Source organism: Harpia harpyja, chromosome 2 (assembly GCF_026419915.1).
Source record: "Harpia harpyja isolate bHarHar1 chromosome 2, bHarHar1 primary haplotype, whole genome shotgun sequence".
Lineage (NCBI taxonomy): Eukaryota > Metazoa > Chordata > Aves > Accipitriformes > Accipitridae > Harpia > Harpia harpyja.
This window is the reverse complement of record NC_068941.1, coordinates 19,604,370-19,630,461: the sequence shown is the minus strand read 5'-3', so window position 1 is coordinate 19,630,461 and position 26,092 is coordinate 19,604,370. Positions and strand designations below refer to the sequence as shown.

Genomic DNA, 26,092 nt, shown 5'->3' with positions numbered 1-26,092 from the left:
CAGTCTTCGCCCTGAAACCGGGGCTGCGAGAAAGCGGTGCGGAGACCGCCACGGTCACGGCCGGGTGCGGCGAGGAACGGCCGACCTGCTGGAGGAAGACGGAACTGCCATGAGGGAGCGGCAACCCACTGACGCCACCTCCGTCAACAAGTCTCTAACGTACAGAGACCATAACCAGGCAGCGGCCAATCGCCTGCCTCAAGTAGGGCAGGCCGCGGCCCCATTGGCCAGCGAATGGCACTTGTACCGGCGGCAGGGTCAGGGCGGCAGCTGTAGTCGGAAGGTAGAGACGCATAGGCGGAAGTGGCGTTGTTTGTAGGTGGCGTGCAGTATGGCGGGGCAGGCTGTGGCGGTGCGAGGCCCCTGGCGGAGGCTGGTGCCCGGTGCGTTCCTCCTACTTTCCCCTTTCCAGTGAGACGGCCGTGCTGGCGCGTGGGGCCGTCGCCTGGCCGGTCTCTCCTCCTCCATCGCCACTAATCCCGTCGCTTTTTCCCTTGCAGCCCCGCTGTGGGAGCAGCCGCGCCGCCTGCAGCATGAGTGGCGGCCCAGCCCGTCCGACCAGGTGAGGCTCCCCCCGGGCGTAGCCCGCGGTGAGCTCTGTGCTTCGCTCCGCGCTTCCTACCGCCTCCGGGGCCGCTGCCGCCCTTACCGGGAGGGGCTCCGGTCAGGCAGCGGGGGCGTCTGAGAACCCTTTGCTGGGGCCTTTACGTAGCTCGGGCTCCTGGAAAACCGGAATTCCGTTACGTGGCGTGTTGCAGAGCAGGAAGGCAGAGCCGAAGGAGATGACCCGGTGTTGAAGTTAAGGCGCTGTTGATGTACGGTATCTTAAGCGTTGTCACCTCAACCAGCCGTCTCAGCGGCTCGAATGTGGCGCAAAACCTTTGGCAGCGCTGACTGATTTCCTGTACATAGCTGAGAGAATGCACTAGGTCTGGTGGTTAGGTCATAAAAATGTGTTGTCCGGCACCAGCAAAAACTTCTAAAAATAGTCTTTCTCTGCCCAAATTCTACCGATGTCTGCAAAAATGAAACTTCTCCTTCCACTTGTATCTTGCAATGATTTGGTGCAGGGTGTGTTCTGAAGCTTAAGGAGCCTTTCAGGGCTTGGGAGATATTTGGCAATCTCTCAGTTAAAGTGTGTGAGCAGACAGGAGCTCCCTCAGGCCACTTGCTTTGAAATTACTTTCAAAAAAAGTCTCTTGCGACTTATCAGACAACTACCTTACTACCAGCTTTTGTAGATATTGCCTTCTAAGTAAAAGGTGTAAGCACTCTCTTCTTGATTGCTTTAAGTGACTTGTTACATTATCATTAAGACATAAAAGGCTGTGTAGCTGTGAGAAGTTTTTTAGATTGCTAGGTACCAATCTGTGTGTTAGAGAAACAGAGATAAGTAAATTACTGAAAAACTTCAGTGATGTACCAAATACCTCTTTTGGTTTCAAGGCATATTTTGCCCAAAGGATAAAAATAACAAACATTCCCTACTTCTTGTGAAGCTTACAGATGTTAATAATTCTCTAATTTCAGCCCATACAAATGGAGAACCCCTATAAAGAGCCTCCTAAAAAATGTGTCTTGTGTGGAATAAGTGTGGACTACAAGAATGTGCAGGTGAGTTGGAAAATTCCTGTCCTTAGATGAAGGTAACTGGTTTGCTATTTTTAAATGTGTGCGTAGGAAGTCCACAAGAATAAAAAAATCATTCACGTATGTTAGGGGCTTAAAACTTAAGAGTAAGAATGTGTGCAGGCAAGGGCCAAATAATGCAGTTGTGATAAGCTGTTCAATCTACTAGTCCTATGTGCAGGTGTTACAACTTTGTTATTTACCACGTAGAGTCCTCAATTCTAATTCCACTGTCATACAGCTTAAATATTATGGCATATAAAATACTGTCTAACTCCAAGCTATACTTTTTCTTGTCTCCAGGTAGAACTGAGTTTTTCGTAAAAACAGACCAAAAAATGAAAAATAGAATGCAAGTAGTAAAATAAAGCTCTCTAAAAAGTTCTTAAACTGACTTTGGATTTCTTAAATAGCTTCTTTCCCAGTTTGTTTCTCCGCATACTGGCTGCATTTATGGCCGGCATATAACAGGTATGTGAAGTATCAAATTAAATAATTTACTGGTTAATATTAATGTTCTTGTGAGTCCAAGTAACTGTGTATCAGCTATCTTTCCAAAAGTAACTACTGCCAACTCTATACATTTTGTAATAGTATTCCTCTGACTTAGTAGCCTTCATCAAGGAGTGAATATATCCCTTAATTATATGGGGGTTTTTGGTATTTAACAGTATAAACAGACATGCCTTTTTCTAGGAAGACTTAGACAAAGCTAGAGGGAATTGACAGTAATGGCACTTCTACCCTTTAATGATTTGGTTATTGTTGACTTAGGAGACTGAAAATGATTTCTCTCTTCAGGCTTGTGCAACAAGAAGCAGAAGGAAATTACAAAAGCCATTAAAAGAGCTCACATATTTGGTAAGTATGATTACACTTTTGAGTTTAAGTCAAGCCTACTTTCCTATTAAAAAACCCCCTCCATCTTATCTTTTTACAGGATTTATGCCAGTTATGTTTAAGGACCCATCGTTTCTCACAGACCCCAAGATATGTAATGTCAAGTATCCAGAGTAATATACTATGAAGAAATAAACAATAAAACTGCTATTCATGTTTATATACTTGTTTACTGGAAGTGTGGTTGGCTAGCATAATGCATCACTGACTGAAGGGTGGATGTCAGTTGCTTTTTTTATGGTCAAGTCTCTAAAATTGTGTGGAGGAAGTATGAAAGATGAAAGCAATAGTAGAAATGGGCAACTGTATGGACCACTTCCTCTGCTCCCAGGTCTTGCTAAAGTTCAGGTGTCTGTTTTTCCCTTGCTGGATTGGAAGGGGGGAACAAATAAACAAGTAGTTGATAGGTAAGGATAAATTAAAGTATTTAAACTGTGGCAATTTATGTAGACAGCTAATTCTGTTAAGCATGTTACCTGTGTTCATTTGATGCTCCCTGCCTCAGCTTCTGCTGAGGAAAGGGTAGTGCTGCTTCTTCAACAGTACTACAACAGGAAGTTGTATTACTCTGAGGCAGTATGTGACATGGTTATGACTGCTAACATCCTGCTAGCATAGTCTTTAAACCCTGAGAGAGCGAATACAGATTTAACTCTGGAAGGCAAAATGAGGGAATGTCATCTGGATTTGTCTCTATGCCAAACGGGATTCCTGCATTAAAAACCCCCCAAAACTAAAAAACCCTAAACCTGTATGTCTTTCAAAAATGCACTGGTTTTTTTATCCCTGCAGTGCTATAAATTGTTGTGTCACTTGAATATGCTGGCAGTAACTTTTGGTGCAAGGTCATCTGGACAAATTGCTAACAGATCAGAAAGTAGGAGAGTGTGGGTATTCATTTGTGTCTCTAATTTTTTCCAACATGTCCTCATCTGTTTCAGTGCTACTCAGCATAAGCTTCCTTTCCTGGTCACTGTCCTCTTGGTCCTGAAGTAATTTTTGGTGAAGCTGCAGTGATCTGGATTTCTTGAATGACTTTGATCCTGTTGTGGTCCCTCTGACTTTACGCTTGGTTAGGTGTCTTGTTTCAGCTTCAGTGAAGTCTCTTTCCTCTACCATGAGAGTCAGTTTGTCCATAACATTAATATTATGGTCAATGTTACAGCAGTTCTTGGATATCTGTTGGCCTTTGAAGGAAACAATACATGTCTGAAGTCCAGAATTGGGGAAGAATGTTTGCATTGCCTGGCAAAGGAGAACATTCTCCTTTGGCTCTTCTATGTAGTCTCTGTCTTCTCCTGGAAAAAAAAAAAATAAAGCTAGAGTTGCAGTCCCTCTTGCACACTTCTACCACTACTGTTTTGGCTGCCTCAAGTTCAGAAGTGTTTTGTGCTTCTGCCAAGTCAATCAGCTTTGGAAGTCAGTAAGACTGGCATTGCATTTATTTAACTTACCTGAACAATGTTGTTGCTTTTTCCTCTTTATTTCTTCTTTTAATTGGCTCACCTCTGCTAAGAGTTTCTCTACAGATCGTTCACTGGCTTCTACTGTAGAGCATATTTTCTGCAAGGAAAAGAACATTTGATGGGATTAACAGTATTCACAGAAGCTGACTTTAACCTTGTTACAAAATCCTTAAAGTTACTCATGACTTTTAAAGTTGGACACAAAGTATTAAAATGCTTAAGTAATGAGGCTGAGGTAGATTTTAGAGATGATAACTTCAACCTTGTGTTGAATGAGGTGCAAGATGCAAATTTATCAGTGGAATTGAGGATTTATCAGTGTACTTTTTTTTGATCAAATAGAAACTTAAGTCTTCAACTTTGAGAACTTAGTGTACAGCTACTAACAGTAAATGGAACTCCCTGATCTTTCAACATGTGCTTCCAAGGCACAGCTTTGTTTCTTATTTAGTGCAAGATGGTGTACCCTTTGCTCGACTTGGTTTTGTAGTACTGCTGAAGGTAACTGTATCGGCAGGTATGCCTGACTTACCTTCAGTTCCTCCTGCAAGGTGGCATACATCTCATTTATCTTATGAACCTCTTGTAAGGATCCATCTTCGTAAAAGAATTCTGACCTGTCAGCCAAGAATATAATTGCAAGTTAATGATCCCAGTGCTTACTTAGTAGGAGTATAGTGAATAAAGAAGCATTTTGAGCTTCAACACCAGGTGCCTATGTTGAGAGAGACAGCTGCTCTCATGGCAAAGTATGGGACTTCACTAATTTCTGAGTACCTTGGAAGGGTAAATAGTTGTAGGAGACAGGTCAACAAGTGGGCAGGGTATGGCTATAGCATTTGCAAAAGCACTTAAAAAAAAGTTTTATAGAAAGATAACTATACTTAACTGAAAGCTAGAGCTATCAGTAAATATGGCATGTATTGTACCTGTGTTGTCTTACTGCTCTCACAAAACCAGAAGATATGCAGGAACCGGACACTGTTCTGTAACCTTGCTGTTCTGCCATGCCCAAGTTGGTAACAACCAAAGGAACTTTCTGGAAAAGACTTAAAAAGCCAAAGTATGAGAACTGATTTATTAACATCCAAAGGCCTCTCTTTAGTTAAAGGTTCTTGACCATTAAGCATCCCAGATGGAGGTTTACAGTATAGTTAGTTCTTGCTAAATGTATCCTATCACCCATAGACAACTTCTTATGGCTAAAGGCAAACTGCAAGAGCAAAAAGACTCTGAGCAATGCCTCTAGTATTTTCCCACTTCTGAGTATGAGTTGCAGTAAATCAATACTTGCTTGTTATGCCTAGCCTATGGGCAGCATGTCTCTGAAGATAACTGAAAATTACCACCAATTTTTCAATGCTATGTGAAGGTGAACACCATGCATAGTTGAAGTCCTAGACACAAAACCAAATTGATCAAGAACAGCTTATGTGCATAAATGAACTGACAGTGTCTGCCTGTTGATGCTGGCACTACAGATAGTTATAAAAGGCAAATTCCCTGAACAGAATTCCAGGGTAAGATTGCAATGAGGCTCCAGCAATATAAGAAATGATCTTATTTAATGTGTAAGTTTCAAGAGTGAAATACACAGTGTCAACAATAGTTCAATTGCAACAAAAAACCCCCAAACTGTTCCAACTTATAGCACGTGCTGTGCTATTGCTTTATTAAAAGCAGAGAACAAACCAATTACCCTTCTTGTGGCCGATGTAAGGCGTGTTCCAGTCTGTAAGTAGAACAACTTTCTGTCATCACACTAGAGGTTAACAAAAGGAATACAAGGCCCTGATTCGATAGGTGAGACTGTAAATTCTTATGAAGAAGTCTTTCCCGGAATGTCATGGTCTGGTCTGTGTTACGCCTGAATTTGTACCATCCTATTACACTCTGCAGGCAGAAGAAAATTCATTATTACTTTTGAATCATGCTGTCCCTGTGTGTCATATTGAAGCAAGCTAGAGGATTTCAGTACAAAGTCATGAATCTGAATTGTTCAGTGATGTGTACATATTCAAGTAGTTAGTTAACTTGAAACCCTTAAAGCATCTAAGTCTAATTTGAGTATGACGATTTCTCTCTTTCCTTCAAAAGCATGTGTTGAACTGGCCCGTTTTCTGATGTTGTGCTCAAGGTGAAACTCTGCAAACTTGGTGCTGCTATTTTGCTGGTTGGCTCTTTCCAGCGTCTACTTCCCCTTGTGAAACTTTCTTCTGTGGAGAAAACTAAGTTTTTTTGGTCAAGTGGCACTTAACCACTTGAGTGAGCTGACATCAACTGATCTTAAGCTAGAAATCAGTAGAATCCCTTTGGGATATTTGAACTGTTTGCTTGAGAAATGAATAAGAAAAAATAAAGTTGTGACATATATGTAGGGAAACCCAGTCAAAAATAACGTAAACTGTTCTTTCGGGGGAAAAGATGATGCAGCTGCCTTGACCATCAGTGTGAGGAACTAGATACAAGATAAAAAAAGATGAAAGAGGAAAAAAAAGCTCGATACAAGAGGTATCCAGAACAGCCCCCAAAATCTGAGTGAGCTCCTTGGTATGGTTTAGGTTTGAAAATAAAGTACCTTCTTACAGCCTGATAGTATTTTCTTCAAGGCAAGTTCATTCAGTTCTCCTGCAGAATTATAAAAGCTAGAAGAAAATTAGGACAATTAGAGGAAAAAAAAATGCTACTTTAGAAATAATTATTCCCTAGTAGACTGGCAGTCATCCCACTTTAATAGCTATTTTTCCCCCTGGTAAGCATAAAGATATGCTGATACAGCTGCTCTGCTAGGACAGTGCAGATAATTTCATTACTCAAATAGATATGTAGGTAATCTTGTACAGCTCAGATGCTGTTCTGGCATCAGTGCTATTGGGACACAAGTTAAAGGTAGCATCTATATCCTTTTGACCACAAAATAGAAAGATGCCTTCAATTTGATATGAAATGCCTTTCTAATAACATCTGGGTTTATTAGTTTTCAGAAAGTTTTGAGAAGGAAATTTGTGTTGTGATTCTCCCCTTCTAGGGGTGCAAACCCACACAGCTGTGTTCCCGTCTATGATGGAACTCTAAATACTAGTCCTTGAAATTACTCCTGCCATGAGGCTAACAAGTGTTTCTGACCCACTTAGAAGCCTACGGCCGATGCTACCTTTTTATTTCTTTCTTTTTTTTTGAGGGTGAGGGGTTGGGATGTATGCTTTAAAAAAGCAATGTTGTTTGTTCAGTATGTTGACATTATTCTGTAGTTCATGTGGTGTCATAGCTCATCAGAAGGTACAGTATGCCATATCTCTATTTTTATATACACAGACAAATACTAAAAAAGGACATGAAGAACCAAAATAGGAATAACATAAGGCATTTTGTATCTGTTATTCCAAGGCATTGATATGGCTGCTGTAGTTACAGCCGGGTGATTTTCTCAGTAATGTAATATAAGCTTAACTCTTGAAGAGTTCCAAGTTAGGGTTAATTTTAACTTCTTCATATCTGTTTACATAAGATTCTTACCTGAACAACTGGTAGCATGGAACATGCTTCTGTATATCTGGAAAGAGAAGGTAATATTACTCTGGGTTCATCAGTTCAAGATGTATATTCTTCTATCTGCTATGATCAGAATTAAACTGGTAGAAGAACTGAGAAGGAATGCTAAAAATCAAATGCATTAACATCTAATTAAATAAGATTAAGAAAGGAAATATTTTTTTAAAAATATTCTAATTCATTTTTCAAATGTAAAGGGAACCACTAATATAAACTGTATTTTTTACACATTTTTCTGTTTTGTCAAGTGAAAAATCAAATTGGGCACTTTATTTTTTCCTCCCTTCTGTTGAGTACAGGAGTACTATGTAATATGAAAGACTTCACTTGAGTTACTCTGCAGCAAGGCATGGATCCTGTTAGTAAGAAAGATGAGCCTAGAGAACAGAAACCCATAGGGTAGATGATGAGAACTGGAAGACTGACTACTAGAAAAAAAACTGTAGGTGATCTAATGGCATTCTAAATCCTTTTTTTTCCCCTAAATTCTTCACTACTTTCATTTTCACAAGTTAACTAAAAAAAAAACACCCCAAACTTTGGAGCAACTAACTCTGCCTATGAGCATGTGATGACAAGACTGGGTAACTTGATCGCCACCACAAAAAATGCCTCATATTTTTGGTTCAGCTGTGAGACTCAGTGGAGGAAAGTGTTACACCTTAATTGTATCCTAGAGTAAAACTAGAAAATGGGATGCAATTTCTCCCTACCATATTGTCAGGAAGATTGGAAAGAAGACACATACTGGATTATCTTCTTTCTTTTTGTGTAACTGCATTTTAAAGGGAGTTAAATGTGTGTGCATGTGCACATATACATATGTTCCTGTTAAGGGCTAGTATAAAATGCACATCCACTTCAATCCCATGAAGACTATAAAGAAAAATACATCTGGCATCTGCTCAATGAAATACATAAATAGCTTGCAGCCTTCACACACTGTATTTTAGAAGCTCCAAATTAGGTAATAGATGCTAACACATTAGTGTTAGTTCACATCACTGAAATAGGCCAAGTTTTTCCAGCGCATCTCTAGTCCAGGAGAGTTTGTGATGTGGCCAAGACAAAGGAGTCTAAGCCCTAAATTACCTTTAATGTGACAAAATATTTGGCAAAGAGGAGCTATTCAAGGAACTAAGAACTAGTATTTCTGTTAAATTATTATATTTTCTACAGTAAAATTGTAATTTTTAAAATCAATTAAAATGTTACAAAATAACCCTTCCATGTGGTGGGGTTTGGGGTTTTTTTTACACCAAGGTGGTCCCAAGGATCTAGCAGCTTTGATCTTGCTGTAAGGTGTTGACCGCCCTCATTCAAAACTGTAAGCAGTTGTATATTGCCTGCAACCAAGCATGGTATTAAAAACGTGGACAGACTAACCGATTGTATAAACAACTTCAACATCATCCATTTGTGAGTCAGTAATGCTGTTCTTGGCTTCACCTTTCACATCTCCAAGGAGAAAACCTTCCTTTATGGGGGAGAGAAAAAAAGAAGTTCACATTGACAGCAGCATTGAACAAGACTTTGTCCAATATTAACAGTGTAAATGCTGTCTTCAGGAGAGGAAAGAGGTGTCAAAATGAACTGTTTGTTTTTTTTTTAAACAGAGTAGGTTCTCACTCATTTTTCAATACCTGTCTATTTAAGGAACAAAGAAGTTGGAATGTGTACAGAGCTGTTTTCCATTCCTCATGTTTTCATTCACAAGTGAACAGTTTGTGGCTGTACAGGTGATGCTCACCTCCAAGGCTTAGGCCAGAAGGCCTGACCAGCATTTTGGTCAGTCCTTGGCAGGCACGGTGCTGCTGCTGCCACACCAGGCGTTCGGTAGCCCACACCTCCTCGTTTTAAAATTAAAAACCCACAATTTCCCGCCATCAGTGAGCACGGAAAGAAACCACCATTGCAGCAGGGTGCAGCAGGGAGGGAATACACTGCAAAACCGTGCTCCAGCACAGCACGCAGTCAGGCCCTGGATGTGCGTGGGGCCCTCCCCGGCAGCGGGGTGCCGGCGGGCCTGCGGTGGGAGGCAGCGCGCCCTCCTGACGGGGCCGGGGGGGCGGCGGCGGGCTCCGCCATGGCGGTGGCTGGCTGCCCGCGCGACCAACGGCCGCCCCTCCCTTCGCTTCCCTTCGCTTCCCTCGCTCCCTCCGCCCGTTCCCTCCGCCCCGCCCCGTCCCGTCCCCTCCCGGCGGCGGGGCCCGCGGCACCCACCGTGTCCGAGTCGGTGCTGAGGTGCTGGAAGGCGAGGGCGCCGAAGACGAAGCCCGAGAGCAGAGCCGACGTGCTCTCGCCCTCCATGCCCTCGACAATGGCGGGCCGCGTCGCGGCGGCGGGAGCCCCCAGCGGCCGCCGGCGGCAGGGCAGGGCAGGGCCCGGTCGGGCACATGGCCTTCCCGTGAGGAAGCAGCGGGGGAGAGAGGAGGAGGCGTCTGGGGCCCGGGCAGCGGCCTGTCCCGTCTCTTCAGCCGCCTGTCCTCCTCGCGCTGCGTCAGCCTTCGCCCCCTCCGCGCCCGCTTCAGTCCTCCCTCGCTCTCCGGGCCGCTTCCCGCCTCCTGCCCGGCGAGGCTCAGTCCAAAACCAGCCCTTTTGGTTTGCCTTAAATGGTGTAATTCTTTAGTCTAAATCCCTGTTTTGTTTTTAGTTTTAAGGTGAAACAATGCTCCGATTTAGGAAGGCTGTTCGGGTCCCCCACATCTCATGGGTGGCTTCTGGAGCAAAGGACTGCAGGTGCCACAGCAAAGGCTTGTTCCCAAGGGCAAGGTGAGATGTCCTGGCCTCAGTGATGCCTGCCTGCGCGCTTTGGGACCTGCCATAGCTCCAGGCCAAAAGTCAGGATTTGTGCTTATAGAAGCACCTCATTGATCTTACTAAGAGCTTTAGTAAAGCATCAAAACAGCATTTGAACCGAGCTTGCTGGCCCACATCATCCAGCTAGCAGTGTGGGTGGAGCAAGCTGTATTCATGTCTTCGGAGTGGGAGGGTTGTGTCATGCCAGCCTGCAATGTGAAAAGGCAGAGAGCGCTGGCTGAGCTCCTATGTATAACAAGGTTGTACCTTTTGAAACAGGACGTGCAGCTGTGAGTATGTCTGGACCTGCATTGTACTGTTTAGGATCGTGGTGAGAATCTTCTGAGTTAATAACGTAATAAATTGTGATAAGGAAGTAATAAAATGATAATGCTAAACAGTGATCTGACAGCAGTAAGTTTTACCATGTCTTCCTAAGGTATAGGCTGAGTTTGCGGAATGTATGTTTTGTTTTTTTCAGTAGTCACATATTACTTCTTTTAAATATTAGTAGTAACATATTTTTTCACATTCTAACAGTGTTCCTCACCATATCAGCCAGAAGAAAGCTCTAGAAAAAAATTTCAGGAAGAGAGAGTTAAAAGTGACAGCATTCTTTGAAATGTGGTCAGTGATCCGGTCTAAAGGCCACAGGAGTTTTTCCCCTTCACTTCAGGAGAGCAAATGTTTGATTTCATCTCTCACCAGCACTATAGGTAAGCATATTTTTAGCCTTAGACATTCATTTCCTGACTCTTGAAATAGGATGTATGCTCCTGTGGTCTTTCAAGAGGTGTTTCCATGATTTTGGGATTTCACACATATATTTTTAGGTTGCATATAAAATTAACGTTCTTAGTGCAATTTCTTTTTCCTTAAAACTTGTTGGCAAGATTTAGAAGGAGAATGGTTAGTTCTGACATATTTAAATAAAATTCCTTATGGATTATTTAAAATATGTGAATGATGCTGTGAGAAATGCACTCACGCTGAATTTCATGAATTTTACAAGTTTATTATAGAGCAAAGGCAAACAGCGCTGGGCGCATGGTCAAAACCAGAGGCGCACCAGTTATACCCGAACTCGCCTTTTTATACGCTGTGTTTGTGGTGTTTCAAAGGGGTTATTTTAATATTTCAGGTATCTATTAACATAACTCCACCCCAGACCACCCCCCACTTGCACGCGTCTGTTGTGGTTCGGAGGGGCCTTCGGGGATCTGCAAAGGATGAATTCAGTAGTCTTCCTCTGGCGGCCTTCGGGGATCTGCAAGGGATGAAGTCAGTAGTCTTCCTCTGGCTGCACTTTTCACCCTGTCGTTTTCCTCCAGTCACACTTTTCAATATTTTCACATTAAACTTCTGTTTTTCCTTTGTTCTTCTTGTATCTTTCACATCAGATAATCTTTGACCCCCAAAATGCTGTTCTCATGCTAACAAATCACTCCTTATCTTCTTACTTGTGTTCTCAATTTTACTCGTCCTTGAGTCCATATGTCTGTTTTTCTATGTTTTCACAAATCTATCTACACATCCTTTAATTACTTGAGTTACAGGATGTCTTATCTCATCAGAAGAAACTACATATTCTGCTTGTGCCCATTTATTGCCTACAAACTATAAAATACAATTGATATCTGGAATATATTAACTACATATTTCCCGTATTAAGGCCTAATTTAGTGGCAGTGAGGCAAACATCCTTTCGGGACGTAGCTTATGCAGTAGTTAGGCAAATTTCAGTGTTCTCGTTTTGCGAAAGCCAATATACATTTCACAGTGCCAATATACATTTCACAGTGCCAATATTTAGAAGAGGAAGATTGTTGTGATTCTTACCTGTTGTCACAGTGGAGAGAGGGAGCAGCTAAGACTTTTATTTCTCAACACACTCATAAATAATCTAGATCTCTCAATAAGGGGGTGACAAGTCTCCAGATGATACAGAATGATTGAAAAGATTAATGGGAAAGAGCTAGTATGCATTTCTTGCAATGCAGGCCACATGGTACTAAACGCATGAGTAGTAAGTACAACACAACTGAAGTGATACATTGCAACAAATTACTCCATTATGGACCACGTTGCCACGGTGGAGGCAACAAGAACAAATGGATATGACCAGCTTCCATAGCTGTTTGTGGAGAAAGTTATGAAAGCAGACATGAATACTGACATCTTTCAGAATTGCTCCAAAGGACCCAGTGCTGTGATTGCAGTCACTCCTAAGCCAGAACTGCGAGAAAATTTTATGCATTTAATCAATGCAATAAATGTCGGCCATTGACAAATTATTCTGTTGCATTCAGCATCGATGACACGCAAACCATATACAAGATTTATATTGACAATATATGAGATATGTATTGACAGTCATGTAATGCCTACACATCTGATGGGTATCTATACATTGCTGAGGCAAACAAATGTAGTCAGAACATACAGTGGACTTCCCGCTTTTGTGATACAAAGACACAAGCCTGTTGTAAGCTACAGGATATGATAAATAAGGTTCTGTAATTGTTGTATTTATCTTGTGTGGAAACAAGAGTGCTTGTGTGGTCAGAGCTAAATGTATTACAGTTATCCTAATGAGGGATACAATACTTAAACGTGCTTCTGCAATGTTTTCATAATTCAACTGTTGATGGCCAAAGATAAACTCTAAATAGGACAATCTTACTGCAGTCAGATATAAACACAGATCTGTTTAGTCAAGTAGATGGAATCTGTGCAGACCTAAAGAGCAGTAGACATAGATCAGTTAGCGTATGAATGCAGAGGAGTGGATATTTGCACTTTAGTGCATAAAGACAGTGTGGTTTCCATAAATAAATATTGCACCTGACATTGCTTACCATGCAATAGGTGATCTTTAAGGTTATTCTGGCCTTTGGAGGATTTTTCACAAATGAAGTGTGAACCTCGGTCTTGATAAAAATTGAAACAAAACTACCAGAGATTATTTCACCCTTGAGTAGCAATCAGGTGAGGAGTTTGCTGAATGTGAGGTTGAGAATTGAGAAGATATAAGCAAAAACCGAAAGGGCGCTTTTTTGGTTATAGCTGGCAAAAGTTTAATTGAAAAAGAGGTATTCTTAGTTTTCATGTGTGAGTGCACACATCAGAATTACTGGAGTGCAGAATGCTCTGGTCAGTCCTGTTTGAAAGACTTTCTTATCCTGCAAAACATAATCCCGGTACCCCTGGATGTTAAGAGATGCTGGGAAATCAGCCCAGGTTTGCTCTCTTGATTTTGTGTCATTGACTTTTCTAAGTAGAACAGTCTGTTTTGCTGTCTTTGTAGCATGGCAAAACTTGCATAGAAATACCAGGGAGCCCTACAACTGGAGTCAGAGGAACAATTCTAGCAATAGTAACACCTTCATGTGCCTAATGACAATGCTAGGGTGTACTTCTAGATGTAAGCAGCTTTTGATCATATTGCAGCTCAAAACAGGTAAAGAATGTACCCTGTATATTTATTGTAAAAAAGAAGATCAACTGATAGAAGATTGACCATGATTGATAGTCATGGAGCCTCCTGTCATTTGCCTCAGGTAGAAATAACTCTTTGTTAACTTGGAGGGAATGTGTTCAACATCTGAAGCACCACCAGGCTGAAGTTGATGTGTCAGTGCTCTTTTGGAACAGTATCTGTTAGAGACATATGATGTTCTGGCAGTCTGATAAGAAAGATGTTACAAGAAAGGCAGGCCGGTATTGGCTGCAAACTCTCCTCTATGACATCCCTCTAGGTATCTTTTGGAGTCACTGGAATAGTTAGTATTGGACAGGAAGGAGGCTGTACCTGGTTTCAGCTGGGATAGAGTTAACTGTCTTCCTAGTAGCTGGTACAGTGCTATGTTTTGAGTTCAGTATGCGAAGAATGTTGATAACACACTGATGTTTTCAGTTGTTGCTAAGTAGTGTTTAGTCTAAAGTCAAGGATTTTTCAGCTTCTCATGCCCAGCCAGCGAGAAAGCTGGAGGGGCACAAGAAGTTGGCACAGGACACAGCCAGGGCACCTGACCCAAACTGGCCAACAGGGTATTCCATACCATGTGACGTCACATTTAGTATAGGAACTGGGAAGTGGGAGCGGGGAATCGGCCGCTTGGGGACTAGCTGGGTGTCGGTCGGCGGGTGGTGAGCATCATTTGTACATTCCAATCCTTTCATTATTGCTGTTGTCATTTTATTAGTGTTATCATTATCATTATTAGTTTCTTCTTTTCTGTTCTATTAAACCATTCTTATCTCAACCCACAAGTTTTACTTCTTTTCCCGACTTTCTTCCCCATCCCACTGGGTGGGGGGGGAGCGAGTGAGCGGCTGTGTGGTGCTTAGTTGCTGGCTGGGGTTAAACCATGACAGAGGCATACCTGGAAAGATTGGTTCCCAAAATTTCTGCATGATTCCTTCTCTTTAGAGGCCATACAAATTGTTCTTTCTAGTCTATGTCCATGGTAGGTAATATATCAAAGGGAGGGCAAAAACACAGTGGTGCTCTTTGAAAGCTGTTATGTGCTATTGCAGTTTTTATCTGTTCACAGTGTATATGCACCTGCTTGAAAGATGACTGCTGTATAGCCACTCCTGTGCAGGAAAAGGCTGTTTATACCTGATTCAATCCTTCCATATAAGGTGCTACAGGTAGGCAGAAGTCAGTGCTCTGCTTGCTTCTCCTTGCAGTGAAAAAACAAATAGGTCATAATCCCGGTTCCCTCAGGCAATTGCAAAACATTACCTAATAATAAGAAATTAGTAGAATGACCATAAGGATCGAGAGCCAAGAGTAGGCAGCTGACAGCCACTCCATCTCCTTCTCATTTCCCTAGGAGACCAGGAATATCTTCATTGATTCAAGTGAATTTCTTATGCTTGCAGGTGTCAATTTGAGATTTGTTACATTAAAGAAAGTTTAGCCTTTGAATTCCTCATGTGTCACCAGCATGCCTTTCTTCTAAGTTGGATTTCATTCTTCCAAATGAAGAGAGAGTTTTGCACATTAAGCGTCTTGCAACTTTTCCTGACATGTAGGGTACTTCATCATAAGAAAGTGCTTGTAGTTATTTGGTATAAATTCATCAGCTGTTATTTACCGGACCTTACAAATGAGTGAAACTACATTCTATTGCTGCATGTTTATTTGAATTATTTGCAATACCTTCACACTTCTGGATAAAGTATTTCTTCCAGCTTCAAAATAGACATGATTGCAGCAGGCTTGTTATTGGTAAGAGGGATAAACATGAGAAGGGCAGAGGAATGACATGCAGAAGCTCTGTTTAGTCGGTGGATGGCAGAGCTAATTCTTAAAGAAATTATTGTGCCAAGGAATTTTGTGTAGCCCCATCACAAACTGTAGTTATTCAGCTCATAGTGTTGGATGCATGGCTATTCATACTGGAATTTGACAAACATGTACATTTCAGTGGTTCTTTTGAAATAATTAAAAAAACCAATTATTGTGATGGGGGTGTAATATGCTATGCCAACTTTCTGATTGGAAAATAGGAAGCTGTGTTATGAATTGCCTGGAGAAATACAGAATTTCCTTTCTTCTTCACATCACGAGCAAGTGCATCACCTACATACAGGGCAGAGATACAACTGAAGTCCAGATTTACTCCTGTAGCAATCCTGAGTTAAGAAGTAGACCTGCTTTGACCACCACAACTCAGCTGTTTCCATGCTCATGATCCCAAGAGCAGAAAGATGCTTTAGAAGCTTTGCTAGCCACTTTTGGCAGAAAATTAACCAACACTGAACTCCTTGGTCATGATTGGACCAATTCCATTACTCAAGCTCATTCTTTAGTGCTTTTTGGGACAATTTTCCATTGCATTAGAATTTTTATTCCATGCTGTTAATAGGTAGACATAGACGCTCTTCTTCATTTCGGTATTGTTCCCAGTTTGGGTGTTTTGGTGTTTGGTTTGTGGTTTGTCTTTTTTACCTTCCAACCATGTGATGTTAAAGGTTTGCAGTGGAATGGTAAGAACACTGAAATGTTTTGCATCATTTCAGGAGGTACAAAGCGGATAAAGCAAAGAATAAAGTTAAGAAGAGACCTGGCCATATGGATCTTGTAGTGCCTTTAGGCTAGATAGTTTGACCACCTCAATAGAGGGGCTACTAGCAACTCTTCCTCTTCTTTCACTTTATGTGGGAATGCCATCCCCATGGCCTCCCCTTTCACAACCCTGCAAGGGGCTGGGGCTCCCAGGCTGGCCCATGAATTCAAGGTGATGCTTTTACCACAGTGGGTTGTTGTAGTGCTGCGTGTCCAGGAGAAAACTGGGTGGAATGCGTATAGTAGTTGTCTTTTGCTGTGTGGCAAATGTGACATGTTGGGAGAAAAGCAATAGACTGCCAGAGCCTCTCTGTTTTATTTGTTCCCCCTCCAAACCTGTTCTGCTTTTTTTGGCATATACCTGTGATAGCTCTCAGCAGCCTCCAGAAAATGTCAGATATCTTGGACTGACTAGTTTGCCAGGGAAACTTATAGCTGACAAAGGGCTGCAGTCCCATCATTCAGCATGATGGAGGGGTTCACTCGCTCTCTGTTTTTTTAGAAGGTGGCAGGGAAGAATTACAGTGTCTGCCTGTGCTCCTAGAGTGGCAGGCAATATGACTTTGTAAGGGTTAGACAGGCAGTGCAAATGACAAGGTCTTGCAGGATGGAAAACAATTCTCCCTCATTCAGGAGAGGAAACCTCTTCTTAGTCCCCCTAGGGTAGGGAAGTCTGTCTTTCCCTCTCTCCTTTTAAGAAATGATTCCTCTTCTATGTGCCTAGGCTTATTGCTGTGGCATCCTATTAAAAGAGTCACCACACATTCCTGTTACTTTCTGGTGTGCTATCAATACTTCATTTGGCCCACCTTTCCTGCTGGGGACCTTTCAAATCAGGTCCCAGAAACTACCTCCACCGTCCCGCCCACAGTTTTTAGCACCCAGACGACATGCATGCCAACCCCCTGTGCCAAGGCTGAAGGTAACTATTCAGACATGTGCTGCATTGTGCCAGAGGATCAATGCCTGCTCATCCAGCTGCCTACCATATGCCACCTTAGGGAACGTGTATTAGCAGGGCAAGCCACTCAAGGAAGAGACCAGAAATGAGAACATAAGGAACAGTAGTTAAATAGAAGTGGGTGAGCAAAGCTGTTTTACAAACAATGAAAAATTCTTCCTGGAGAAGCCTAGAGCAAGAGCCTTTTGGTGAGGCAGGTGAGAAATAGTGGGTATTGGTGTGCCTCCAGCAGCAGCGTAATGAGAGAGTGAGGGGGCTTGAGGTTGCCATTGAAAGAAAGAGTAATGGGAAAGCAGAAACAATTAAAAAACAAACCAGCAAGGCTTTGTAGAAGGCACAGAAGGCTCAGAAAGAGCAAGGGGAGAGAAGGTAAAGCAGGTAAATAATGAAAAGAAGGTGCAAAAGAAAAGTTAGATTGCTGAAGAAGATGCGATATAGTTACAAAGACCTGAGGGATAGCATTCAGCAGTAAATCTGAAGATACAAAAGCTACTTGACTCATGGCACAATAAGCATGTCATGGTATCACATGAGTGTTACGGATGCACAACTAACCAAATCCAACAGGAGTTAAAACTCAGATTTATTCTTCAGCAAAAGTTAGTTAGAAGTCTGGTAACATTTTATAAAACCACAGGCTCAATGATGTAAAGAGAATTAATACTACACGGCCGACTTAAGAATCCCCAAGATTTAAAGTGATGGCTCAAAATGTGCGTATCACTCACCTAAAAGCTGAGGGCTCTCTCCCTCGAGGAGTTACCTCGGGCGGTGCCCTGACCCGAGGGGGAGTCCCCGACTGCAGACCCACTGCTCCAAGGAGGACTGCCAACATGTCCTCCGGTGGGACCCCATTTATAGCCCTGTCGAATCTGACCTGTGGTCATTTAATTCTATTGGCTAGGAGGGTCACCTCGGTGTACCTGGCGCATCTCGATTGGCCAGTTCAAATTTCAACCTGCAGCCTCCAGGGTTTCCTTCCCCTTCTCCCTTCCTGGAGAAGTTTTGTTTCCTGCTGGCAGGAGGAGGGAGGGGGAATGTACTGCCACAATCCACCCCGTGACCACAGTCATGATTTGACTGGTTTCTTTGGAGTGGTGGTACAGTCACCTCTTGCCTCCAAAGTTAAAAGGGGGTGCAGTTTAGTGAGTTTGACGCTCATTGTGGGTCATCGTTCCCTTCTGGTCTAGAATTGAAGTGGAATATCGAACACAGGAATATTCAGTGTATGGACAGTTTTAAGGGAGTATATTTAATCGTTAGTATAGGCTTCACTACCAAGCGTTTGATAGAACTTATTCCAATATAGATTACAGTAATCATAACTACAAGCATTATTAAAGATTGGAGAAGGCTGGTTGCCCATCCCATGAAAGAAAATCCGAACATATCAAAACTTTTCTCAACCAGTTGGTCCCTGGTGCAGAAGCAATTGCCTCCGGGTCTCTTGCCATATTCTCTTGTTGATTTAGTCTTGAAGCCACATTGACACATTTGGAGTGAACACAGCAGTTGTCCACTGACATGTTAAAAACTTTACATATACCCTTCTCTTTCTTTGGCATCTAATCCAATACAGCCCAATTTTTGATAGTCACTTTACCGATATGTTATAACCGATTGTTTCAGAGCCCCCAAATTGTTAGATGTAGCATTGGCTAAGGTTGATAGCTGTAAACTCAGCTCTAGGGTGCTCTATCAATGTTCCTCGAGTACCATACAGAGTTGCCCCCGTGGAATTTCAGGGCATAGCGTAGTACCATTCCAACTCCACCCCATGATCCCATGGGTTAGTTGGAGGATATAGTCACATCTGGTGTTTCATACTGAGCTAGCATTTACTGCACCTGGTGACCAACTATAAACAACATGAGTATAACCTCCTCCCCCATCCAATCTGAACCTCCAACTATAATTGTTACATTGCTCTCATGCGAGCTCAAGGACTCGCGATATATTAATGTCCATCATTTTGCCACGACATTGTCATCCAGATCTTCACCATCCATGCCTGTCACTGTCATCACTGTCAGCAAAAGGACTGGAATGACTCGTTCCTTCATGGTCCTGTAAAAAAGCACAAACTAGGCCTCGGTCTTAAAACCGGGTCACAGGGTTAGAAGTCTGGTATTATCCACCGGGCACTGATCTGGTGAGTCTTTCCACTCCTGTGAGATGGTCTCAGAAGACCAATGTAATCAACCTGCCATGTGCTCCAAAGAGCCTTGCCTTGTCTGATATGCTGGGCCGGAGCTTGGTTTGGGTGATTAGCTTTAAGCCTTATTTGGCATTGCGGGCAAGCTGTAAGAATTGCTTCACAGGTTTTCATAGACACTGGCCAACCCCAAGATCGGCATTCATAATAGAGATCTGCTTTCCCTGAGTGGCCTCGCTTGATATGGTACCATTCTGCTAGTCTATCCGAATCTTCCTTCTCACTGGTGACCATCCTGATTTGGGCCAGGTGGTCCGCCTGCTGATTCCATTTCGCAGCTGGGGTTCCATCCCAAGCATGTTCCTTCACCCATCCCACCTTTAAAGGTTGGGATCTCCCTATTGCTAGGAGACGTTGCCAGTCCTCTGTCCTCCACAATTTTGCATGACCTACTTCCCACTTACTAGATTCCCACTGATATATCCACTCTGTAACACCCTTAAAGGTTGCGTAAGAGTCAGTATAGACGATGGTAGCACCATTCTCTATGGCCAGTAATAAAGCCTGTAGTTCTCCTACTTGTGCACTACCTTCACCCTCTTCTTCGACTTTCTTCCCAGTACCAATCTCCAATGCCACTGCTTTATATTGCCATTTTGATCCCACTCAATGGGCAGATGCATCTGTGAACTACACTCCTTGCATATCTGAGCCTGCCACAAATTCGGGTGCCTCCTCAATCGGAGAAGGTTTATACGGTTGACCCAGCAAGGTTGGGTCAGGGTTTACAGGTTGCTGTAGATTGAAAACCTTAGTCGGACCCTCCCTTAGTGGGAGCAATTGGCTTATTCCTTCTAGCTATGCATACCATTTCCTAACTGTGGCCTTTTGGGCTACTCCCTCCGGAGGAGGTGACCCACTGAGGATTGAATTTAAGAGAGAGAAAGGACCCTGTACTCTAACATCCTGTGAGGTACGCAGCTTTTCAGCCTCTTTAACTGCTCTAGTGAGGGAAAGAGTCCCCTTCTCCCAATCTGAATATTTGCCTCTGTCTCTTGAAGCTTGCTGGATTCTGCACTACAAATAAGCATATATTCTCAGAAAGGCAGTGGGTTGGCATTTTGAAGGAGCAAGCATGGAAGAAAATAGAGAGGGCTCTGGCGTTGCAGAGGGCAATATTTTGTCTATCTGGACAATTTTGTTTGTGGTGTTAGTTTTGTTGCCTTCGATGTTTAGAGTGTCATTGGGGATTTCTCATTTCTATGTGAAAATTGTAATAAAAATGTCAGAGGTAAGTTGAGAATTGGATTAAAAAGGTATGTGTTTATTATAGGATGTGTTTAATAAAAATCTGTGCGTTTGATATAGGTGCCATAAAAGTCAGCAGAAAAAATTCCATTAACTTGGATGTGTTGTTCGCAGCTTTAACTTACGTGATAGTTCTTTTGAATGGTGTCTTTAATGATCTCTAGTTACGTGCTGGGTTATAGTCTGGTACCGGTTTGAGGTTTTCTTGGGTTAAAGTAGAGATTCCATGATTTATTGCTTCTAGTTCAAGCTGGTTAGAATACTTCATGCTATATTTGTGACAAGTCAAATATAAATAAAAAGATGTACTTGTTTATGGGGGTTGGTAACTAACAAGAACATGTATTTTAGATGTACATAAGTTTCAATGGTTTTATTTGGATTGTTTTAATTACATGTTATTAATGAGTACTGTTCTAGGTAAGAATACTGACTGTATGTGTTTGCTTCTTCCACTTTGTGAATCTGGGAGATCCAGCAGTCACAAGTTCTGCCGTACGAGACTTGAGGAATCCATGCGACCTTCTAAAAGTGTAATTTTTCTAGAGATGAACAGGTCATAGCTATGATCCCGATTCTGCTGATATCAATAAAAGTTTTCTGGGGCTTTTAATGAGCCAGAATTGCATTTAATTTTTCAGGTCTGACTTTTCATATCCATCAGTGGCCAAAAGTAGGTGCTGTGAATTCATCATATTGAACAGTGAAGCATTTCCGTTTTCTACTAGATTAACTTTGTCTTTCTGGCATAAACCTGCTTTTCATTAATATACTTTCTTCTTGTGGCAGAGAACTTATTACTAGTATTGTTACTATTGTTATTATTAAGCTGTTAGAGCCATCTATTTGTGCAGTAGAACATGTCTGTAACAATGTGATACAGTTAATATAACCATCTTACCTTGCTAATTCTTTTTTTTTTTTTTTTTTTTTTTTAGTACTGATTAGGAGCTCTTGGGCAGGGACTGTCTTCAGCAGTATGAACATCATTTAGCATAGTGGACATGACTGCAAACTTTAGGGGTTACGTTTTTTTCAGATACTGATGTCAATGGGAAATGACTGCCTGCAGTGGCTATATGTAATATTGGCTTTTATATGTGATACTTTTTTTTTTTTTATCAGCCAGTGGTATGCTAATTAAATTCTTATTGGTACCCTAAGAGGCTCGTGGCACTTGTATGTGGAATTGATTTCATCAGGCTCTCCCATATCAGACACAAACCTGAGGAGGTCTTTAGACAGCTTTGCTGCTGTAGTTGGCAGACATTAAAACAATTTCTGAATTTTTTTTTCCCCTGTGCATTTCCCAACTTTGAAGGACATTCGACCCACTCAGTGGGTGCTTAATATAGGAAGGTACTTCTCTTTTGAAAAGCATGTTAAATGTTTTTCTTTCCACAGTTTTCGTAACAGGTTATGAGCATGACAATTTTGTGTTCACAATGTGGAGGATTAATTTATCAAAAAAGAAGTAATTAAGTTAATGCAATCAGATATAGCCTTTTATGTCTAGTTCCCCATTGCCACGGCAGCTAATAACAGGAAGAGCACAGCTCCAGGTACTGAAGTTCGGGCTGGCTTGTTTTGTTCTTTAGTTGAAAGTTGTTCCCTAACTGTCCTGTGGGCAAAAAAGAAGTTTCCTCTGTTTTCATCTTATGATTAATTTCAGCTGTTTTCTTTGAAGTATTGTTCAAATGCTTCTCATCGTGCCAAAAGAGTAACTAAGAGCTGTCTTGGCGGGAAATGGGAGGGATAGAGGATGGAAGGAATGTTAGGTTCCCTTTGCTTGAGCTGTGGCTCACTTGGCTCTTCGGAAGTAAGGGTAGGGCTGGGAAATGCTGGATTAAAGCTTGTGCATGCAATTGCTGGGCCTCTTCTGGGAGTCCTGGGGCTCAATCACCAGAATATGGCTGAAATTGCTGCTTGGAATACAGTTAGCTTTAAAGCAGGCTTATGTGCCCTACGTTCAAAAAAGTGAACAACTTGACATTGATAGCCTGCTGAAGTGTTGACTTGTTTCTAGCCGTGACATTATCTACCTGAGATCTTGCTAACAGGATAACGCACAAAGGCCATCCTTGGTTCCTGTTGCTTGCCTGAATGGTGAAATAGGATGCCTTACCAGATAGCTATGCTGAAAACGCTAAGAGCAGATGCTTAGTCATGTATTAGCACAATACTGACTATGTTGCAGGAATATCAGCACTCTAGGAAGTACCAAACTGGTTGATGTTTCACCAAAAATCCAACCTTGAGCACTATGATTGGATTCTCCATTGTGTTGCTATTGATTTAGTCTGTTATGTAGACCAGCAAAATTAATAGAAAAATTCTCACCTGAGAACAGTTTATATTTGCTTCTTACAGCTTTAAATGACTACGCAAATTGGGAGGCAGAGAGAAAACGTGTTTTATTTTCCTCCATGTTTTGTCAATTTGAGAAAAATAAGAGTAGAGACTGAAATCAAGGACTTTAAAGTCAAAAGATATTTTTTTCAAAGTGTTTTCAAAGAAAGCATATCTGTAGCCCTTACTGAATTTGCTGGGAGCTCTAGGTGTTTTAGGATAAAGCCCAAGTTTGCAGATCTATTACTAAGTAATGAGTAATGGTGGCATATGATGAGATAAGTAATTTTGATTTCCTGACTTCACTGAAGTGTTTTAGCAGTGTGAACAGTGACTGGAACAAATGGGCAAGATGTAATCTATGTATGGAAGGAATTCATACCCTTTGCTGCTTCTCCATCAAGGAATTTAGATACTTGTTTTTTAGAAATTAAACAAGCCTTTTTACAAAAGCGAGATTCAAGGTTTGAAAAGGTTTTCAAGGTTTTTTGTGGGATTCTTTTTGTTTGTGGCTTTTTTTGGGTTTTTTTGGTTTTCTTGTTTTGGTGGTTTTTGGTATGGTGGGTTTTTTCTGGGGGGGGGGGGTTGGAGGCCATCTGGATAGTATAATAGTAAAAGATCTCCGAGGCAGTAATTTCTCAGTTGCATAACTGTTAGCCCATAATGGCTATTATTACCATTAATTTATCATTAAAATATTTCTAGAAATTATAAAGATTAATTTGGTTTGGTTTCTGATAGGGTTGTTCTTTCCCATGTGCTTGTAAGTTTTTATTTATGAGAAAATGTGTTTTCTCTAAGCTTTGTATTTGCTTGTCTGTAATAGGGTTTGATGGAAATGACAATACTAGCAAAGCAGTGCTAGGGATGTTATTCCGGCTCTTTAGTGTTGCAGCTGCAAAAGAAAATGCATTTGCTAGAATGAAATCTACACCATGCTTTCGCAGGCCTGTGGAGAGTCAAATAAACATATTAAACAGCTGTAGCTCCATTTGCCAAGAATCTTCTGGAATTTTACAAGATCTGAGTTTCTGAATGAAATTGGAGTGTTGTTGTTTCTTGAGAAATACTTGTGTGTAGGAAAGACATCAGCCAGCTAATAATCGTGGATATTTTTGAATTGATAGCTCACTTGTACATTGAGGTAGCTAATATGCTGTAAACTCCCACTGGAGTGTGGGCAGATGTTGCAGACACTTAAGCTAGTGGAAGAAGCTCACTGCTGTGCTTTCAAATATATCGTTATCCTGAGCTAGCCACTGCATAAAAAACCAAAGAAATGATACTTGTGCTTTTATCCAAAACAAATGTTTGGGACCCTTCTCAACCTATTTCATCTGCCCTCACTAGAGCAGCCAGGAGATTTGTGACTGCTTTTCACCATCCAATTGTGGACAGTCACTTCTTGCACATCCTCTCAGACATGCAGTATAATACACGGATCATTTGATCTGGGTTCTTGTTTGGGACGTGAAAGGGGAAATGAAGCCAAATAGAAAGGACTGTTGGATGAAAAGGTCATAGGTGCTTGATCTTAGATGGTGATTTTTAGCTTGCACTAAAAACCTACTGACCTTCTCTTTGTAATTGTATCAGAAGACTTTACATGGAGTAATTGCCCCAAGGCCTTTGTCACATATGAGAATGAAGCCAAGAAGCGGATTGAAAAAAGCCAGTGTAATGAGTGATTAGAAAAAGCTTTTGTGAGAACATGAGAGATGAGGTAGTAAAATATGGGAACGTAGAGGAAGAGAGGCAAAAAGGAATTATTACACAGTACAGAAAAATGGAGTACTGAACAACACACCGAGCTGTACTTAAAGGAAAAAGGGAGGAAAAACCAAAAGTAGTGAGATTTTTAAAAATGAACGTTCCATATTGTATAGCTTTTCATGTCATGTACTGTGAAGAAAGTAGTTAATATAATGAAGTATTAGGCACCCTTATTTTGTTCAGATGTAATTATATGAAGCCTCAAACAAATGGGCTGTTGGAGTTAAGCTGTCAAGTCTTCAGTCTTCCAGATGGGATCACCTGCTGGATGTTTGGACTCCTTGTGTTCTCATCACTTCAGAAATGGGAGGGAGGAAAGCACGGCACCTGAGTTCTCATTCAGTCAGCAAACTTAGCAATGAAGTTGATCCATTTAAAACTTAAATTCTGTGTTAGTTGCAACATCTGTGTTTTGGTAAGGTATTTAATACATCCTTTCATTACTGTTTTGCAATAAAGACCAGCATGACAGCTCTGTCTCAATACTGTGCAAGACGAAGGTGATCACAAAGCCTTATTTCATATTTTAAAAACAAATTAAACATACAGATGCCACCAAATGCAGAAGAACATAGAAACTACTCTGCTGGGTCCATCCAGAGTTTGACCTAGACAGACAGCCTGGCTTTGACAGTTGTCAACTCAATTGCTTGATGAAAAACCTGAGAGCTGGGTGATTGTATGGCTGTATTGCCAGGAATATCCTCCCAGCTGCTTGTTGCTTCAGCCTTCCATGCTGACTCCTGAGTTAGGAAAGTTTTGTGTCACATGATGATTTTCATTCATGTTTTTATGTAACTGCTCCCATTTCAGTTAATCTCTGGCAATATGTCCTGGACAATGAACTCCACAACTTAACTATGTTTTGTGGAAATGTATTACCTTTTTCTTGCTCATACACCCTGCCCAACAGTTTCATATGATGCTTCCCAGTTCTTGTATTAGAAGAGAAAATAAATAACTGTTCGTTATGCACCAGCTCTGTCCAGACTTTGTCGACCTCTGTCATACACTGTCTCAGCCAGCTCTTTTGCAAGTTAACAAGCCCTGTGTAACCATTTGCCTATTGAAAGCTCTTCCTCATCTGCCTTGTCCTCTGCCTTTGTAGCCTTGGCTGACTA

The 26,092-nt window shown here is 41.7% G+C and overlaps 2 protein-coding genes across 3 annotated transcripts; one reads left to right on the top strand and one right to left on the bottom strand.

Moving 5' to 3' along the window:
• Nucleotides 1-133: 133 nt before the first annotated feature.
• On the top strand, nucleotides 134-2,689 carry MRPS18C (mitochondrial ribosomal protein S18C). The gene is made up of 6 exons (XM_052772522.1): nucleotides 134-383; nucleotides 501-562; nucleotides 1,531-1,614; nucleotides 2,043-2,100; nucleotides 2,431-2,490; nucleotides 2,570-2,689. The coding sequence occupies exons 1-6, from the start codon at nucleotides 332-334 to the stop codon at nucleotides 2,644-2,646; spliced, it is 393 nt and encodes a 130-aa protein (XP_052628482.1). The 5' UTR covers nucleotides 134-331; the 3' UTR covers nucleotides 2,647-2,689.
• Nucleotides 2,466-10,380, bottom strand: ABRAXAS1 (abraxas 1, BRCA1 A complex subunit). Of its 2 annotated transcripts, none has more exons than XM_052772508.1 (9): nucleotides 9,771-10,380; nucleotides 8,934-9,024; nucleotides 7,512-7,548; nucleotides 6,574-6,640; nucleotides 5,695-5,888; nucleotides 4,925-5,044; nucleotides 4,528-4,612; nucleotides 3,984-4,092; nucleotides 2,466-3,824 (listed from the first exon to the last, which is right to left on the bottom strand). In XM_052772508.1, the coding sequence occupies exons 1-9, from the start codon at nucleotides 9,855-9,857 to the stop codon at nucleotides 3,400-3,402; spliced, it is 1,215 nt and encodes a 404-aa protein (XP_052628468.1). In that variant the 5' UTR covers nucleotides 9,858-10,380; the 3' UTR covers nucleotides 2,466-3,399. The 2 variants fall into 2 exon arrangements, with proteins under 2 accessions (XP_052628468.1, XP_052628458.1); XM_052772498.1 differs by having other exon boundaries at nucleotides 2,466-3,827; nucleotides 9,771-10,376.
• Nucleotides 10,381-26,092: the final 15,712 nt, after the last annotated feature.

What these genes read in the sequence shown, in the direction of transcription:
- MRPS18C (XM_052772522.1), top strand. Translation starts at nt 332, where the DNA reads ATGGCGGGGCAGGCTGTGGCGGTGCGAGGCCCCTGGCGGAGGCTGGTG. An exon ending in TTATGGCCGGCATATAACAG is followed by an intron (nt 2,101 to 2,430) that starts GTATGTGAAGTA and finishes TTCTCTCTTCAG; the next exon opens with GCTTGTGCAACAAGAAGCAG. An exon ending in TAAAAGAGCTCACATATTTG is followed by an intron (nt 2,491 to 2,569) that starts GTAAGTATGATT and finishes ATCTTTTTACAG; the next exon opens with GATTTATGCCAGTTATGTTT.
- ABRAXAS1 (XM_052772498.1), bottom strand. Translation starts at nt 9,857, where the DNA reads ATGGAGGGCGAGAGCACGTCGGCTCTGCTCTCGGGCTTCGTCTTCGGC. An exon ending in TACTATCAGGCTGTAAGAAG is followed by an intron (nt 5,889 to 6,573) that starts GTACTTTATTTT and finishes TTCTGCCTGCAG; the next exon opens with AGTGTAATAGGATGGTACAA. An exon ending in TTACATCGGCCACAAGAAGG is followed by an intron (nt 5,045 to 5,694) that starts GTAATTGGTTTG and finishes TGGCTTTTTAAG; the next exon opens with TCTTTTCCAGAAAGTTCCTT.